This window comes from Peromyscus californicus, unplaced genomic scaffold (genome assembly GCF_007827085.1).
Source record: "Peromyscus californicus insignis strain IS unplaced genomic scaffold, ASM782708v3 Scaffold_23__1_contigs__length_62951481, whole genome shotgun sequence".
NCBI classification, from domain to species: Eukaryota; Metazoa; Chordata; class Mammalia; order Rodentia; family Cricetidae; genus Peromyscus; species Peromyscus californicus.
In genome coordinates, this window is record NW_026294534.1 from 6,684,302 (window position 1) to 6,700,071 (window position 15,770).

Here is a 15,770-nt window from a genome sequence, read left to right on the forward strand (position 1 = left end):
GCACAGACGTGGAGGAAGGAAGCAGGGGCTGGAGAGATGGTTCAGAGGCTAAGAGCGCTTACTGTTCTTGCAGAGGACCCAGGTTTGGTTCCCAGCACCCACACCAGGCAGCTCACAACCGCCTGTAACTCCAGTTCCAAGGGATCTGACACCCTCTGTCCTCTGAGGGCACTGTGCACACGGGCTACATATCAGTTTATGCAGGAACACCCTCATACACATAAATAAAAACAAATACATCCCCTGAAAAGAGGAAGCAATCAGCCACTTAGGTTCCCGACGCCATCCCGCCGTTCTTGGGCATTCACTAAGCCAAACCCACGAGGACAGATGACAGTATGGCTACTCAGCGTGAGCAGCTAAAACTTCAAGGGGAGCCTCTGACCACTGACTCGATTTGATCCATGACTCTCCTCAGCTTTTCTGTCTAAAGATCCCTGAGTGGACAAGAGTGGCGTCCATGGAGGAGTGGAGTGAACCCTCACAGTGGCTTATTCTGGCCATACCGTTGGGTATTAAAGTTGGGTACCACCGTTGGGTACCAGTCCTTTCCAGGTTTCTTTCACTTGACAGTTCACACTCTGTGGCCTGTTCGTGTGGCGTTTCTGGGAAAATTCTCTTGTGGGTCATGTGATCAATGTTTTATCTTTAAATATTTTCTTATCCATTTTTGTCATTGCCATGCCTGATGGCAGCCACCTCCCTGTGGGACTGGGCATGCTTGGAGAGTTGGTGGGAACCAGGTCCCTGGGAATGTGGTTAACTCAAGCAGCGTAGTCTGGGTCAACTCCCAGTGTGTCACATCTCTGGCATTTGTGAATTAGGGTGGGACTGGAGGCTGTGTGTTTCTCCTGTCCGCTACCACTCGTTTTAGTGTGGCCAGTTTTATCCAGTTGGAAAACATTTAGTCTTCCTCCTGGTGGCTGTGGCATTTCATCTGGGAGCTGGGATTTGGAATATATTGGGAACAAAAAGCAGAAGAAAAATATGCATTATTAAAGACATCGTTTCCAATAAACTTTCTTGCTAAGGTACATAGTTTTAAGAAGGACTTTATTTGGTAGTTAGCAAGAAAATCTTGGAGATTTCTGCTCGCTGCTCCACAGTGGATTTGGGAGAATTGTCCATAGACGGCCTGGGAGCTCTGCCCACACGTTGTTCGCTCCATGCCAGGTTGGAGAGTAAGCCTAGAGTGCTTGGGAGGAGTGAGACCCTGCTGCAGCCTAGCTGGGTTAACAGGGGCCGCTGTGATGATGGACTGGCGAGCTGGAGAATGTGAAACGGACTCCAGAGGTAAACGTAGGGTTTCCCTCTCAGCCTGGAGTGACAGAGACCTGCTCCACAGGGATCCATCCCTACAAGAGGTGGCTTTGTACTTGAGGACAGTTTATGACAGGGAAGGCATGTTGACCGGAGGGAAAGAGTGGCAGGTTCGGGGTTGTCACGGTCCTTTCTCTGTTTAGTTTATTTACTAATGAGTACAGTAAGTGCACAGTTAGAAGAAGCCTTCTGCCTTGTTCCTCTGGAGGGCATCTGCTGTTGGCACCGTTTGTGGAAACTGCATGTTTTCCTGGGCACTTACACACGATTTTATCATAAAAGTGAGTAGTGTCCACACTGTATTTCATGTTTCTTGTTGGTTATATAAAGAAAGCTAGTTTTGTTTTGTTTTTTTTCTGGCAGGGGGGAGGGCCTTGCTGTGTACCCCAGTCTAACAAACTTAATCTCCTTCTGCCTCTACCTCCTGTGTGCTGCTGGTACAGGCTTGCACCATCATGGCGCTATCTCTTGGGTGCTGTGTGGTGGTGGTCCATCTTGTGGAAGCATCATACCGCCATCAGGAAGCTCTCTAGGTCAGGGTCTCTGTAGAAAACAGATGGCATTAAACAGATGAGGGTGGAAAAGGCCATTTGTGAAGAGAGTACCTAAGAGGCCTTTACACCCCGTAGGCCTGTAGGGGCCAGTGTGGAGCAGGGTTTCTGGACCGAGTGTAGAATAGACTCCAGAGCTGGGCTTCAAAACACCCGGGTGTGGTGTGAATGCTTAACAACCGGCTTTCAGTGGTGGGGACCCTGAATTATGTTTGTTGATTCCTGGGTACCAGTGTGATGTCACTAAGCGCAGAACTGGGACGAGATGCTCACAGCTCTGTGAGCTAACACCAGCACATCATGTAGCCAGTACCACCAGTGTCTAGACAGACAGATGCGTCTTCCCATTTCCTGCCAGAACCTCCTGCTGGCTGAACCCCCACGAGGACAGAGAGCAGGGCCTGAGAGGCCATCCCTTCACAGACACAGAGCGGGCTGATGAAGCCTGCAGCAGATAGTTGGAGGCAGGTGATGCCACCTCCTTGAGTAAAATAAGAGCGCCCCCCCCCCCCCCCCCCCCCCGCTGTTTGCTCTAGTTTTTCCACAGGAAGGGTTTTGCACTTACTTCAACCCACACAATTAAGTTTATTAGGTGCACAGGTGCTGATCTTGGCTATTTACTGTGAGGTGCCAGCAGGTTGGCATTAGGGCTGGATGTCTAACAGAGCTGAGGTGTGCTCAAGTGGGTCCTGCCATGTGGTGGATGGCACAGAGAGGCACAGGGTTCAGAGCACATAGTGATCTTCCCCACTGGGTGGAAAGATTATTGATGACAGAGTAGGACCTTTGTTCTGGAGTTGGGAGCTTCAGTGACTCTCCATGTTGGAGAAAACTGGAATATTCCTTCTCCAACAGCTTAATTCACAATTTAATTTACTCGCTCTCCTGGTATCTTGAGCACCTCCCGGGAACCTCAGTCCTTTGACAGTTCTTACGTCCAAGCCTGGCTGGGCATCAGAGTCAGGTGTCACATACACACAATGGCCTTGTGCAGTGAGAACCCCGAGATCAGGAATGCTGGGTAATGGGTTGTTGCTGCAGCGGTGGCGGTGGCGGCGGCGGCACGAACAACTTTTTCCTTTGATCTTGGTTGCTCCGGCAGCAAGTGCCCGGCCTGCTCACAGCCCTGCTGACCTGCTTGTCCTGCCTTCTCCTACGGCTTGCCCACAAACTCCTTAGACACTGTCCAACTGTCTGTCTGAGGCAGCTGCCCTCGCTGGCACTTTGTTGAGGCTGTGGGGGAGGGGGCTCACTGCCAGAAGCAGCTGGTGAAGAGTGGAGGAGAAGCTGGACAGCTGCGGAGGTTCTGGACTGTGGTTTCAGCGTTACTTGGTGGCCAGTTTTCATAGCAGACACACTTGGACCAAATATCGAGCATGAAAACTATTTCTTTGGAAACCAGAAGGTTTTGAGACGATTTCTGATTGGGTCCTGGTGAAAAGCTTGCAAGTTCTTATTGTGGAGAATCTGGGATGTGACCCGGGCAGAGCAAGCGGTCAGGTCTCTGTTGTTCTGGAGTGCATGCAAAGTCCTTTGCTTGGTGGCCTTGCTAATTAGGAAGCAAATGACTATGAACATTTTTTTTTTTTTGGGGGGGTTTTCGAGAGAGGGTTTCTCTGTGTAGCTTTGTGCCTTTCCTGGATCTCACTCTGTAGACCAGGCTGGCCTCGAACTCACAGAGATCCGCCTGGCTCTGCCTCCCGAGTGCTGGGATTAAAGGTGTGCACCACCACTGCCCGGCTGGCTGTGAGCATTCTTTTTTTTTTTTTTTTTTTGGTTTTTCGAGACAGGGTTTCTCTGTGTAGCTTTGCGCCTCTGGAACTCGCTTTGGAGACCAGGCTGGCCTCGAACTCACAGAGATCCGCCTGGCTCTGCCTCCCGAGTGCTGGGATTAAAGGCGTGCGCCACCACCGCCCGGCTAGTGAGCATTCTTACATGGGCTTTTGGTGAACGCTTTCTCCTGGGTGAGCAACTGCTGGGTCCTAGGGTGGAAACAAGTTTAGCTTTGGAGGAAGCTGTGCCCTCCAGTCCCACTCCAACGAGTCAGGCATGAGAATCGGTGGCTTTGCAGCCTTGACGTGGTCAGCCTTGTTGACGCGCTCCCTTTGCTGGCGTGCAGTGTTAGCTAGGGTTTAATGTGCCTCTCCCTGATGGCTGAGTCGGTTTCTCATTTGTTCACTGACAGTGTGCAAAGTGTCCGTAGAGAAGCATGAGGTACTGTTCCATGCTGCTCTGTCTTGTAATAATCCTAGAATTTTTTCCACTATAATCTCCGTTGCCCTTGACTACGTACATTTTGGAAAACACCACAGACTTCCGAGATGACATAACTGCCCCCTCCCCCAATCTGGAGACGGTGTCTTGCTGTCTGGCCTGGACTCAAACTCATCAGCTCAAGTAACATATGCCTGCCACTCTCTCAAGCAGCCGGAACTATGCTTTATTTTCAAAATTATGTGATCTGCTGTGAAGTTGAGGCACAGTAAATATTGCTGGATTAATTTATTATCTACTTGATCCAAGAACTCAACTAGGCTATTAGCCTTGAATTGGAGATAAGGAAGTAGGCCTACGGGGGTCAAGTGACTTACCCTCGGTGACATGTTTGTTACAGAGGAGTTAGGGCTGCTGACTTGTAATGTTGATTCTTAGTTTTCCAAACATCTATATGTTCCCTGGTGTTCTAGGGACATGCACCCATGTGCATGAACCAGACTTTTTAAAGAGTTACGCGGGGAAGGAAGCTTTAAGGCAACCCATGGACAGAGCCTCAGCTTGTGTGTCCACAAAAAGGAGCCTGTGACTATGAAGACACACAGCCAGTTTGGCTGTCCCCCTCTCCTTTCATAAGATTCCTTCTCTGACCTCACACAAAAAGGCAGACCTTCACTCATTGTCTGCCTTCCTCGGACATACTGCTAAAAGATGAAAATCTTTCCTGTCACCTAAGAGACAATCAGAAACATGTAAATATAAAAGAAAAAAAAAACAAAGTGGAACACCCAGGATGTTAAGACTTCAGTAACCCCCAACGACAGGAATTCTGTGACCCAGGTTTTTTAATCCCTCGCTTGCACAGAGATGGTAGGAGCCTCTAATGAAGCTTTAACACTGAAGTCTCTGAATGTGTAATAGGCCCTGTTTGGAGTTTGGCTGTCACTCACGCAGTGTCCAAGAATGAAGTTCCATCACAGAACTCCCATGTCTATGTGCTCCTCGCTATGAATGGCTTCTCAGTACCTGCATGGAGAGAACAAGCTGGGAAAGAATGGGCTGTCATTCTAGCAAAGTGGTGTGATCCATGGCTGAATAAAAAAACCTGGGCTGGTGAGAGACCTCAGTGGGTAAAGGCAGCTGCCACCAAGACTGATCACCTGAGTTCGATTCCTGAGACTTCCATGGTGGAAGCCGAGAACTGATGGCCACAGCTTGTCCTTCGCTTCCACATACACACACGAGACACACATGCCCCCCCACACACAGGTGAGTGTAATTAAAAGTCCTCACGTTTCTCATTAAGATATATAGATCTCCAAGTAATTTTTGTTTTTATAGTTAATAATTACCAACATTCAAGAACGTTGTTTCCATTATTTTATATATTCATCATAAAAAGTCAAATGTAGAAAAGAGATGGTTCTCATTATTTGTGGTAGTTACAGTTTATAAAGTTATCTCAAACATTGAACTGCCGGTGACTGTAACATTGTTCTTGGGGGACATACAGAATTAGGAACCCAGGAGACTGGTCAGAATACAGATCTTTTGTTCTTAATTTGTATGTACTTGTGGGTGTGAGCATGTGTGAACACGGCTGGTCACAGTATTCTGTCAACCAATGAATACATGTGCATTTTTTGAGGATATATGCTATAAATGGGATGCATTTACTTGTAATAAAACATCATCTCAAGAGCAGCACTAGGTACTCTACCGGACCATGGCGGGAGAGTTTGTCATATGTACACACAAACACAGAACGCTCATGATCAGACAGTAAACACAGCACCGTGCCCATATGCTGGGCACTATGCAGTAGGAAAGGAAATAAACTCTTGAGAAAAGTACTTTGCAAATATCATGCAGTTGGCTTTGTGAAAATGTTGACTAAAATTGCACTGTAGCTGCAAGATGAGTGTGCTTTGACCTTTGACCTTGGCTTGCCTGTAAGTCCACATGGGGAGACTGCAATTGGTTCAGCAGAAAGGGGAGATGTGGACAAAGATGGCTCTTCCCTAGGAGTCTGGCATTTGTTACAGTCCCTATCAGACTGGCTGAAGGCTTGAGACCCTGCTCAGGCTTGTCCATTTGGCTTGTCACCTCACATCTTTGAATGAGGGGACAAACGCAGCGGAGGTGAGGCTTCATTCAAGCACGGGCTCACATCGCCTCACGTCACAGAATATTTTTCCCAAGGCTGAGTTCCACCCTGCTATTTTGGCTTCAGTGAGAAGGACAATTTGTGTTATCTTGGCTGACAGTGCTTGCTCCGATGCCATGTTGGATTATCATTTCCAGGACTTGGCTGGTGGGTTCTAGTGCCTTTCCTGCCCAAATCTCCTATTTCTTTTTCCCTCCTGTTGCCAAATACTCTCCACTCATTTGCTGTGCACTATTCATTATGACTTTGATGCTATTACTTATATTTTCTCTCATACTTTCAAAATCGTTAAGGCAACTTGGCCAAACGTTTCCTAATAGTTACTATGACAGCCAGATTGGTGCTGTCCCAGGCTGGGCCAACATAACTAATATGCATATGGTGATGAGGTGGTATTGTGTTCCCCGAAATATTGTTCACCCTAATAAACTTATCTGGGGTCAGAGACAGAACAGCCACAATATTAAACATAGAGGATAGGCAGTGGTAGCACATGCCTTTAATCCTAGCATTCCAGAGGCAGAAATCCATCTGTTTAAGGATACAGCCAAGCATGGTGACTCACGCCTTTAATCCCAGAAAGCGAGCCTTTAATCCCAGGGAGTGATGGTAGAAAGCAGAAAGGTATATAAGGCGTGAGGACCAGAAACTAGAAGCATTTGGCTGGTTAAGCATTTGGCTGGTTAAGCTTTTAGGTTTTGAGCAGCACAGTTCAGCTGAGAACCATTCGGATATGAAGACACAGAGGCTTCCAGTCTGAGGAAACAAGATTAGCTGAGAAGTTGGCCAGGTGAGGTTAGCTGTGGCTTGTTCTGGTTCTCTGATCTTCCAGTTCACCCCAATACCTGGCTCTGGATTTGATTTTATTAATAAGAACTTTTTAAGATTCCTGCTACATGGTGATGGATTTCCAGTAGTCTCACATGGTAGTTTCCTCATTGGCCTCTGGAGTTGCAAGCTTAGTAGCAGCTTGCTCAGGTAGTGTGTCTTAAAAGCTTGTATTATGCCGACTGAGGGAGTCAAAAGTTCTTTACAGAAATGAACAGGGGAATTATCTAAATTAATAACACTCAGAAAGTTTTGAAACACGCTGGCCAGCCAGATGGCTGAGAAGACGTTGTGTTTCTGACCCTGGGTAATGTAACTGTAAATCTGTTTAGCTTCCAGACTCCCAATGATGTCTATTCATTTTTTTTGGTCATCACCTCAAGAATCCACATTTTTGCTGCTTTTCCATCTTCTCCATAGCTTCATCAGGCACTTTCTGGAGCAGCCTGGTCCCCCAACATCTCCTTTTCTTCGGACTGTTTTTCACTCACAGCTAACAGCATTGTACTCAGGCCCAGATGAAGCTTATCTAACAGATTTTTCTTCCACAAATACATCACTATCTCCTTGACCTTATGAACTCTAATAGCACTTTAGCATGTTCGGAGGCCATTAAAAGAGTGCCATTGCCAGCTGAAAGTACATAAGCAGACAGACGTGGCACTGACCGTGAGAAAACGGCACCTGCTCACAGTTGGAGAACTAAAGCAAGCGAGCACAGCTTTGCTCACTTGGAGCAGGGAATGACACGGAAAGCAACTTGTCCACGAGAATGTGCTGTATTTATCCTGGGGTTAAGTGTAAAAGTTCACAAATAAGTCTGTGATGACTTTATGGATGGGTGTCTTTCAAAAGAAAAACAAACGAAGACAATGCGGAGGGCCTTTTATTCCTAAGAACATTTCAGCTGAGGGTCGGGGCTCATTATTCTCAGTGTTTCTGAACACTTGCAATTTTTTTTTAGAGACCCAAGCACTTTGCAAAGTGACCACTGTATTCCTGAGCGAAATGGATGGATGCTGTGATTTCTCCTTATAAGGAATCATCTTGAATATTTTCAGTGTTAAAATTCTAGATGATGATTTAAACACCGACATTTAATTCTTCTAATCCACTTCAGAAATTTTTTTCTTTATAAATTCTTAGATTTAAAATCTTTTAAGAATTAAACACTTTTCTGTTGGAGCCTTAGATTGTTCTAGTCACGGATTCTGCCCCTGTTTTCCTTAATGGCTGGCACGGTTGGGTGCATAACATAACACATGTGGTAAACGTTGCAGGATGCCTCTCGGATTCCTTGCTGCTCACGATGCAGGCTAGCAACACCAGCTTTCTCTGATGCCTTCCCCACACTAGCCGGCTATTCTGGTTAATCATTCATAAAGCACATGGCCTGTGTTTAGGAAAAGAAATCATGGCACTTTCATGCCGACCTGCTCATTATTTTAAGCTATGGCTTTAGAATGAAAACGACACCTTCCTGGAGCCTAGGTGAGAAAGAGCGGATGTTCTCTCAAACCTCCTTGGGGCTGCTCGAGCAGCAGAGGAAGAGTTCTGTGCACTGAGGACGAGGTGCGGCTACTAGACTGCTGCAGGTCGGGAGGCAGTACGCCTAGGGTGGGGGAGCCCACCAGAGAGGAGGTGGCCCGTCGGAGCAGGGCCTGCAAGAGATGGCTTAGGGAGGGAGCGGAGGTCTGGAGGAGGCAGGGCCGGAGCAGGGCCAGGAGGTGGCGCGCGTGGTCGGGGAAACCGGGCCAGGGAGAAGGGGGAGGAGGAGGGCGCGCGTGAGGCGGAAGCGGGGTCTGGAGGAGAAGGCGCGCGCGTGGAGAGGGGGAGGCGGGCGGGAAAGGAAGAGGGAGGGCGCGCGTGGGGCTGGAGCAGGGCTGGGGAGAGAAAAGGAGCGGCGGCTGGAGATTCAGCACCCGCGGGGGCGCGGTTTGACGACGTCACTTCCGGCCCCGGGCGCACTTCCGGGTGCGGGCAGGGGCGGAGATTGGTGCAGCCCGAGGAAGGGAGCGGATGAGGCGTCCGGGCCGCTCAGCGACGCTGTGTGTTACAGGTCTACCCGGAGCCGCGGAACGAGAGCGAGTGCCTGAGCAACATCCGCGAGTTCCTGCGCGCCTGCGGGGCGTCCCTGCGCCTGGAGGTGGGTGAGCGCGGGGCCGGGCCGGGGTGGGGGAGGCCGGGTCGGGGTGGAGGAGGCCGGGGTCGGGGGCAGCCGGGGGCCGGGGTCGGGGTCTCGGTAGCTGTCGCTGTCTAGGGCGAGCGCTCCTCACCGCCGCCTCCCTGCCTGCCCGTTGTGGAGCGCGGCTCCTTGTCCGGGGAAGCTGCCTCTCGATGTCTCCTCGTGGCCGGCGGGTGGATCCCACACCTGGTGATGGTTTCCACGAGAACCAGTGGTTTTTCTGGTTCGTGTGCAGGTGGCGCGTTGGTAATCCCCGTTGGCCGGGGACACCTGTCCAGTTCTGAACGCTGGCCCTCGGAATTCCCCAGCATCGTTTCCAGGTCGGACTCGGCCCTCAGTAGGTGGTCAGGCAAGGTCCAGGCTCAAACCGGCGAGGGCCAAACCCCTCCTGATCTCACGTCCTCATCTGCTGCTCTGCAGGCCCGAAATTCGGCGGTGTGACTGGATTCTCCACCCTTAATGCTTGCGTTAGAAAACTCATAAGGCTTGAGACTGGGGCTTGTAAAGCCAGCTTTCTGGGGATAACGCCTCGGGGTTGTCTTTTCCTTGCTGCCTGATGTTTCGTGCTGAACACTCTTTGTGGTCCTTGAGTGGCAGCTCTCCCGGGATGTCTCTTTCCTTTTTTTTTTTTTTTTTTTTTTTTTAATTCCTGGGCAGTGCTGTAAATCTAGAAAACTGTTTTAGAGCGTTTTGCTAGGAATGCTCAGGTAGATGAGCTTGTAGCTACTTCTGTGTGTAAATCTTGTTATTTATGTTTGTAACCTCACCGAGTGAAAGGTTGGTAGTACCCCATGCGCTCCAGCCCTGTGATGACTCCGTATAGCTTTTTTTTTCTGGAAGGACAGTCTTTTACTGTATGTTTCTTGGGAGAAATTGCAGAAGTTATCCAATCATGTTTGGAAAGTGTATTTAATTTAAATTGGACATACAGTGATTTATGGTGATGAAAGCGTTACCGTTTTGGTTAATAATTTATCTTTGATGTCCTCGAAATTGCTGCAGGTAATTGGATGGTGGCTGGGGCGATTTTAGAAAGCCTCACAGCTCTTTAAAGATGGGGATATTGGCTTCCTTGGTGGTGTCAGCCTTGTCATTTTAATGACTTAATTTCCTTATTGGGTGGGAGAGCAGTTTTTACTTTTTCTTGACCTTTGTCAAAGGATTTCATTCTCTCCACACTCCTGGGTTTCGTTTATGTTACAGTATTTTTCAGACTCATGCTCTGCATTAAGATAACCAGGGTGTAAACTGTAAGAAATTGCTTTAAAGGAAATTGAGCATTACATCCTTGTTTGCAGCTTTCCAAAGGTTGGTTGCTGTTATGACTTATGGTTCTGAGCTTGCCCCAGAGATGCTCTCAGAGCCCCTGACCTAGGCACCTGGGCCTGACCCAGGCACCTAGAACAGTCTCTTGACACAAAGCAGGTCGAGTATTGGTTACTGAGAGGATGAGTCTGAAGTTGCATGTGTGATAACAAATAGGTTAACCCTTGAAGGGGGAAAAAATCAATCATGTCTTATTTTGTGCTGATTTTAAAGAGTAAAATCTCTTCCAGTTACTTCAAAATATAGTAGAGGAAAATATAGTATGCTTTCAGGGTCAATATATCACACTTAAAAACTCATAATTATCCCAGGAGACAATAAAAACCAAACAACACAAAAATAAATTAGGCAATAAATTAGGCAAAACCCTAATTTATTCAGCCATTATGTTTTAGGAAGTTCCTGGAGAAAGGAATGGCTTTAACTCAGCCACCAGTTTGTGACTGTGTGAGGGGAGAGGCCTATACAGGGAAAGACCTAGTGTTCCACAGACAAAAGTGTGTAAGAGCCCTCGAGGGAAAGACCTTGTACCTTTGAGCAATTCTAGACTTATACATTTAATTTCCACCAAATTCTCAAAGATAGGAGACAGAAAACATTTTAAAATTACGAACAGGAAACAAAAGAGCTTAAATTCCAAGTTAGCTTTTGTTCTTAGTACTTAATACCAAAGTTTTTTTCCCCCAAGAGGTTGTTTCAGGCTGAATTGTGATAATAAGAAAGACTGTCTAGCTCTCTCCAGTTGAAGCTCCTAGTGATTTCTTTAAGGAAAAGAAACTTAATGTTTTGTTACCAGATTGGTTATTTTAAGCCTCAGTTGCATGTATTTATTTATGTTTGTCTATGTGTATGCATGTGTGTGGGTTCCAGAATGCCACGGTGCTTGTCAGAGGTCAGAGGACAGCAAGTGAGAGTTGGTTCTCTCCTTCCAGCATCTGAGATCCAGGGATGGACTATTTCAGGCTTAGTGGTCGTGTCTTTACCATCTTGCTGGCCTCTTTATTTTTTTACAATTTATTTTTTCACCAACCATGTGCCTTAAACATTTTGGGGTAGTTGCCAGGAAGATGGTTTATTCAGTAAAGTGCTTGGTGTACAATCGTGAGGACCTGAGAGCAAGCCAGGTGTGGTGGTGTGCATGGAATCCTCCTTATGCGGTTCTGAGACAGTGGGATTCCTGGCCCTGGGGTTTGCTGTGTAGATAGTCCAGCCAGTTTGGCAAGTTCCAGGTTCAGGTAGAGACCTTGTCTCAAAAAATAAGGTTGAGACTGACTGACAGAAGACAGCCAGTGTTTATTTCTGACCTTCACACATGTGCCTGCACGTGTACATGCGTGTTTGAACTTGCATATGTCAACATGTTTTCACTACAATACTCATATACACATGCATTTTTATTTTCTGATTTGTGCAGAAAACTGGACACAGCAATGCCAGTTTCCTTCCGTTTGTATCTCCAAAACACAAAACAAAACACCCAAAAAACAAAATAGCCAAAATGGTGATGAAAGTGATGATGATGATGATGATGACGATGACGATGATGTGCTTGAGTTTTGCGAGTAAGACACAGCCTAGTGAATTGAGAGACAAGTCATGACATCGTGGGTGTTTGACTGCAGTTCCTCAGGTGAAATGGCTGCAGAGCTAAAGAATTTGTTTTCTCATTTTTCTATTTGTTCTGTTCTCACATTTTGATCCCAAATGTGTTAGACGTATTTGTTGATGGTCACAGCGTATTAGCTGTCAAGATTTTCTTACTCAGTAATGTTACTTAATTAAGCACCTGAAATGTATTGAAACAGGTAACCTTCAACTATTCAGAGCAGAGGCTGCCTTCCTTGGGAAAAGTGGCTTTCCCTGTCACCCATGATGCTTGTACTAGCCTTTTATTCAGTATCTAAAATAGATGTTGGAGAGATGGCTCAGGGGTTAAGAGTACTGGCTGGTCTTCAGAGGATCCAGGTTCAAGTCCCAGCACCATATCTGTAACTCTGGTTCAGGAGATCCTGATGCCTCTTCTGGCCTCTGCCGGCACACTTACATGGTGCACAGACATACATGCAGACAAAACATAAACATGAAATAGTAATTTTAAAAAACCCCAAAATTAAGGCCGTACGAACCCAGTTCTAATGGTGTCTTATAAAGCTTAGTCCATGCCATGATATACATTGTCAGGGATGTTAGCAGCAAAGTTATGAGTGAACTTTGATTTAGTTGTTCATCAGAGAACTGTCTAGTGTTCTCAGTGTCTAGTTATATTTTACATACTTGGTGTTGTTATAATGTGCATTACTTTTTATTATGAATTTGAAAAGTTGGAATTTAGCATTATTATAAATGAGTGTATTTAAGGTTATTTTTTAAAGCCCAAGTTGAATGAAGTGGGAGCCATGCTTAGCTTGTGAGCGTCCCTGGCAGAGCCCTCTGCCCCGATGGCACTGGCCTTTCCAAGGGTTATAGACGGGGATTTGACGGAGCGGTGTCACCAAGGCTCTCCTGCAGGAGCACCGACACTGCCTCCGGTACAGTGTCTCTGCTCTGGAGAGGAAGAGACAGATGTTCAGATGCGGTTTCTCATGCTCGCCAGGAAGGATGTCAGGCAGCCTGTCAGATGAGGCCTGCCAGTTTTTCTCCAGCCAGTTCTGCTGCGTGGGACCTGGAGGGATGATGACCCACTGCCATTAGCCTTCCTACTTATTTCACACACCAGGTAATATCGACATTCCTTTCTGGTTTTAGATAGAAACACTAATTAAAATATTAGTGTATCAGTCATTCAAAGGTCCAGGTGATTCAGAGCAGAATGGCTTCTTTCCTTACTCTTGGACATTTTTGGCCTTTCAGATCAGTAGACATTAAAATGTAGATGAACTGTTGGCATAGACGAACTTGCTTCACAAGCTGGTTTCTTAAGGTGTGTATGTATGCAGTGGACTGTGGTGTTTTGGATATGTGAATACATCTTGGGATGATTAAATCAAGCTAATCTCCATTTGTTACCACCATAGACTTCTTTGTGATGAGAACATTTTAAATTCTTTCATAACTTTCACATGTATGTTGTCAACAGTAGCTGCCGTACTGTGCAGTGCCCACCGAAACTTCCTCTCTGGCTTACCTAGACTTTGTCCCTCTGACCAGCCTCCTCCCATTGCTCTGTCCTTCCTCCCAGCCTCTGGTGACTGCCATCTTGGACTTCTATTAGTTCAACAGTTGTCAGCTTCGTATGTGAGCGAGGCCATGCATTATGGATCTTTTGGTGGCTGGCTTACTTTACCTAGTGGTTCTCCGGGTCCACCCACGCTGTCACTATGGTACGATTTCATTTCTTCTTTTTACACTAGTGCTGTTCCATTGTATGTTTGTATCCTGTGTTCTTTTTACATCCGTCCATCTCAGGTGGTTTCCGTTTTGTGGCTGTTTTGAACACTCTTGAAGGAACACTTGTGTTTCTCCAACATTTCCTCAGTTTCTTAATACACCTAGTAGTGGGACTGCTGGTCCACAGGGTGATTTTTAGTTTTCTGGAGAATGTCTGTATCAATTTCAGAAATGCATCGACTCGCTTACATTCCCACCAGCCAGTGTTGAAGGAGTCCGTCTCCTCGCATTTTACCAGCAGTTAGCTTTTGTGTTTCTGACAGACGTTCTGAGAAGTTCATTGTGGTTTTACTTCACATCTCCTTGATGTTAGTGATGTGGGACTTTATAAGGAAATAGCTTTTTTGGAGAAATGTCGATAGAAAAATGGTTTTGGGGGTGGTTCACTTGCTGGTGTGTTTGGACACCAGCTCCTTTCCATAGGCATGGCGTACAACCCTTTCTCTCACTTCGTCACTTTGGAAGTGGGGGTGATGATGCTTGCCTTTGCGTGTGCTGTTAGAAACACAGGGGTTAGCAGTAAGTACCAAGGAGAGTGCCAGCAGGCAGGCCTGAAGAGCTGAGGGACTGTGAGTGGGCACTGTTACAACCAGCAGCATTTTCTGTGCTATAAACCGTGTGTATATTATGCTTTTAAGTTGCCTGGTAGTCTGTTACATAAAGCTCAGGATATGGAGAAATGCCGAAAAAATGCATGATACTGCCATCTAGAGTTGTCAGTGTTAGCTGCTTTAGTAATTTCCCCATTGCACACATGCAAGTAGCTTTAGAGATGTGACACGGTAGCATATATGTCCTGTAATACACTTTAGCTTGATATGGTGGCACTGTGAGCATCTCCTCATGCTCAGTGTTCGTCTCTTGATTGCAGTGACTGCTTCTTGGAGGCCAGTCATCCCTGTCGGATATGGACGTGCTTTTCCGTTTTCACTGCTGTAAACAGTGACCCACATGAAAAGCTATTTTTTCTCTGTGCTAGTTCCATTAGCCTTGACTGTCACTGCAGGGTACAGCTCCTGCTAGGTCACAGCAAGGCTGAAGGTGGGAATTCATACAAGCTTTGAACAGCTGCCACCATGGCACCAGCCTGTCAGTAGCAGCGTATGAGAGTGCCTTCCCAGGCTGCCCTGCAGTTGCTTGTGCCTGCTGGAGGCTCTCTTTCCCTCCAGAGAAGTAGACCTCCATGATACACAGTGTGCTTCCTGTTGCTAGAGTTTTCCTGCCTGGCCCACAGTCAGGACAAATCTCTGACACCCGCCAGTCCCACAGCCATTCAGACCCAACCAAATAAACACAGAGACTTATATTGGTTACAAACTGTATGGCCGTGGCAGGCTTCTTGCTAACTGTTCTTACAGCTTAAATTAATCCATTTCTATTAATCTATACCTTGCCACATGGCTTGTGGCTTACCGGTACTTTACATCTTCCTTGTCCTGATGGCGGCTGGCAGTGTCTCCCTCACCCAGCTTCCTGTTCTCTCAATTCTCCTCTCTGTTAGTCCCGCCTATATTTCCTGCCTGGCCACTGCCAATCAGTGATTTATTTATTGACCAATCAGTAACACATTTGACATACAGACCATCCCACAGCACTTCCCCTTTTCTTTTCTTAAAAAGGAAGGTTTTAACCTTTACACATCTCCAAAGTCAGCTTGGTGATATTATTATTGTCCACGTGGAATTGTTGTTGTTGTGGGGCCCCAATTTCTTCCTGGAGACTTCAGTTGATGTTAGGCCTGGCCGTGATTTATTTATTGACCAATCAGTAACACATTTGACATACAGACCAT

At 46.8% G+C, this 15,770-nt stretch overlaps 1 protein-coding gene across 3 annotated transcripts in view; it reads left to right on the forward strand.

Moving 5' to 3' along the window:
- Window positions 1–15,770, forward strand: part of Arhgef7 (Rho guanine nucleotide exchange factor 7) — a 109,404-nt gene that overhangs the window by 24,735 nt on the left and 68,899 nt on the right. For 2 of the 3 annotated variants that reach the window (XM_052751652.1, XM_052751654.1), the window contains exon 2: window positions 9,140–9,226. The exons of the other annotated variant lie outside the window; for it this stretch is intronic. In XM_052751652.1, the coding sequence (XP_052607612.1) occupies window positions 9,140–9,226 (87 nt within the window). The remainder of the gene's footprint in view (window positions 1–9,139; window positions 9,227–15,770) is intronic. 3 annotated transcript variants of the gene reach the window in all.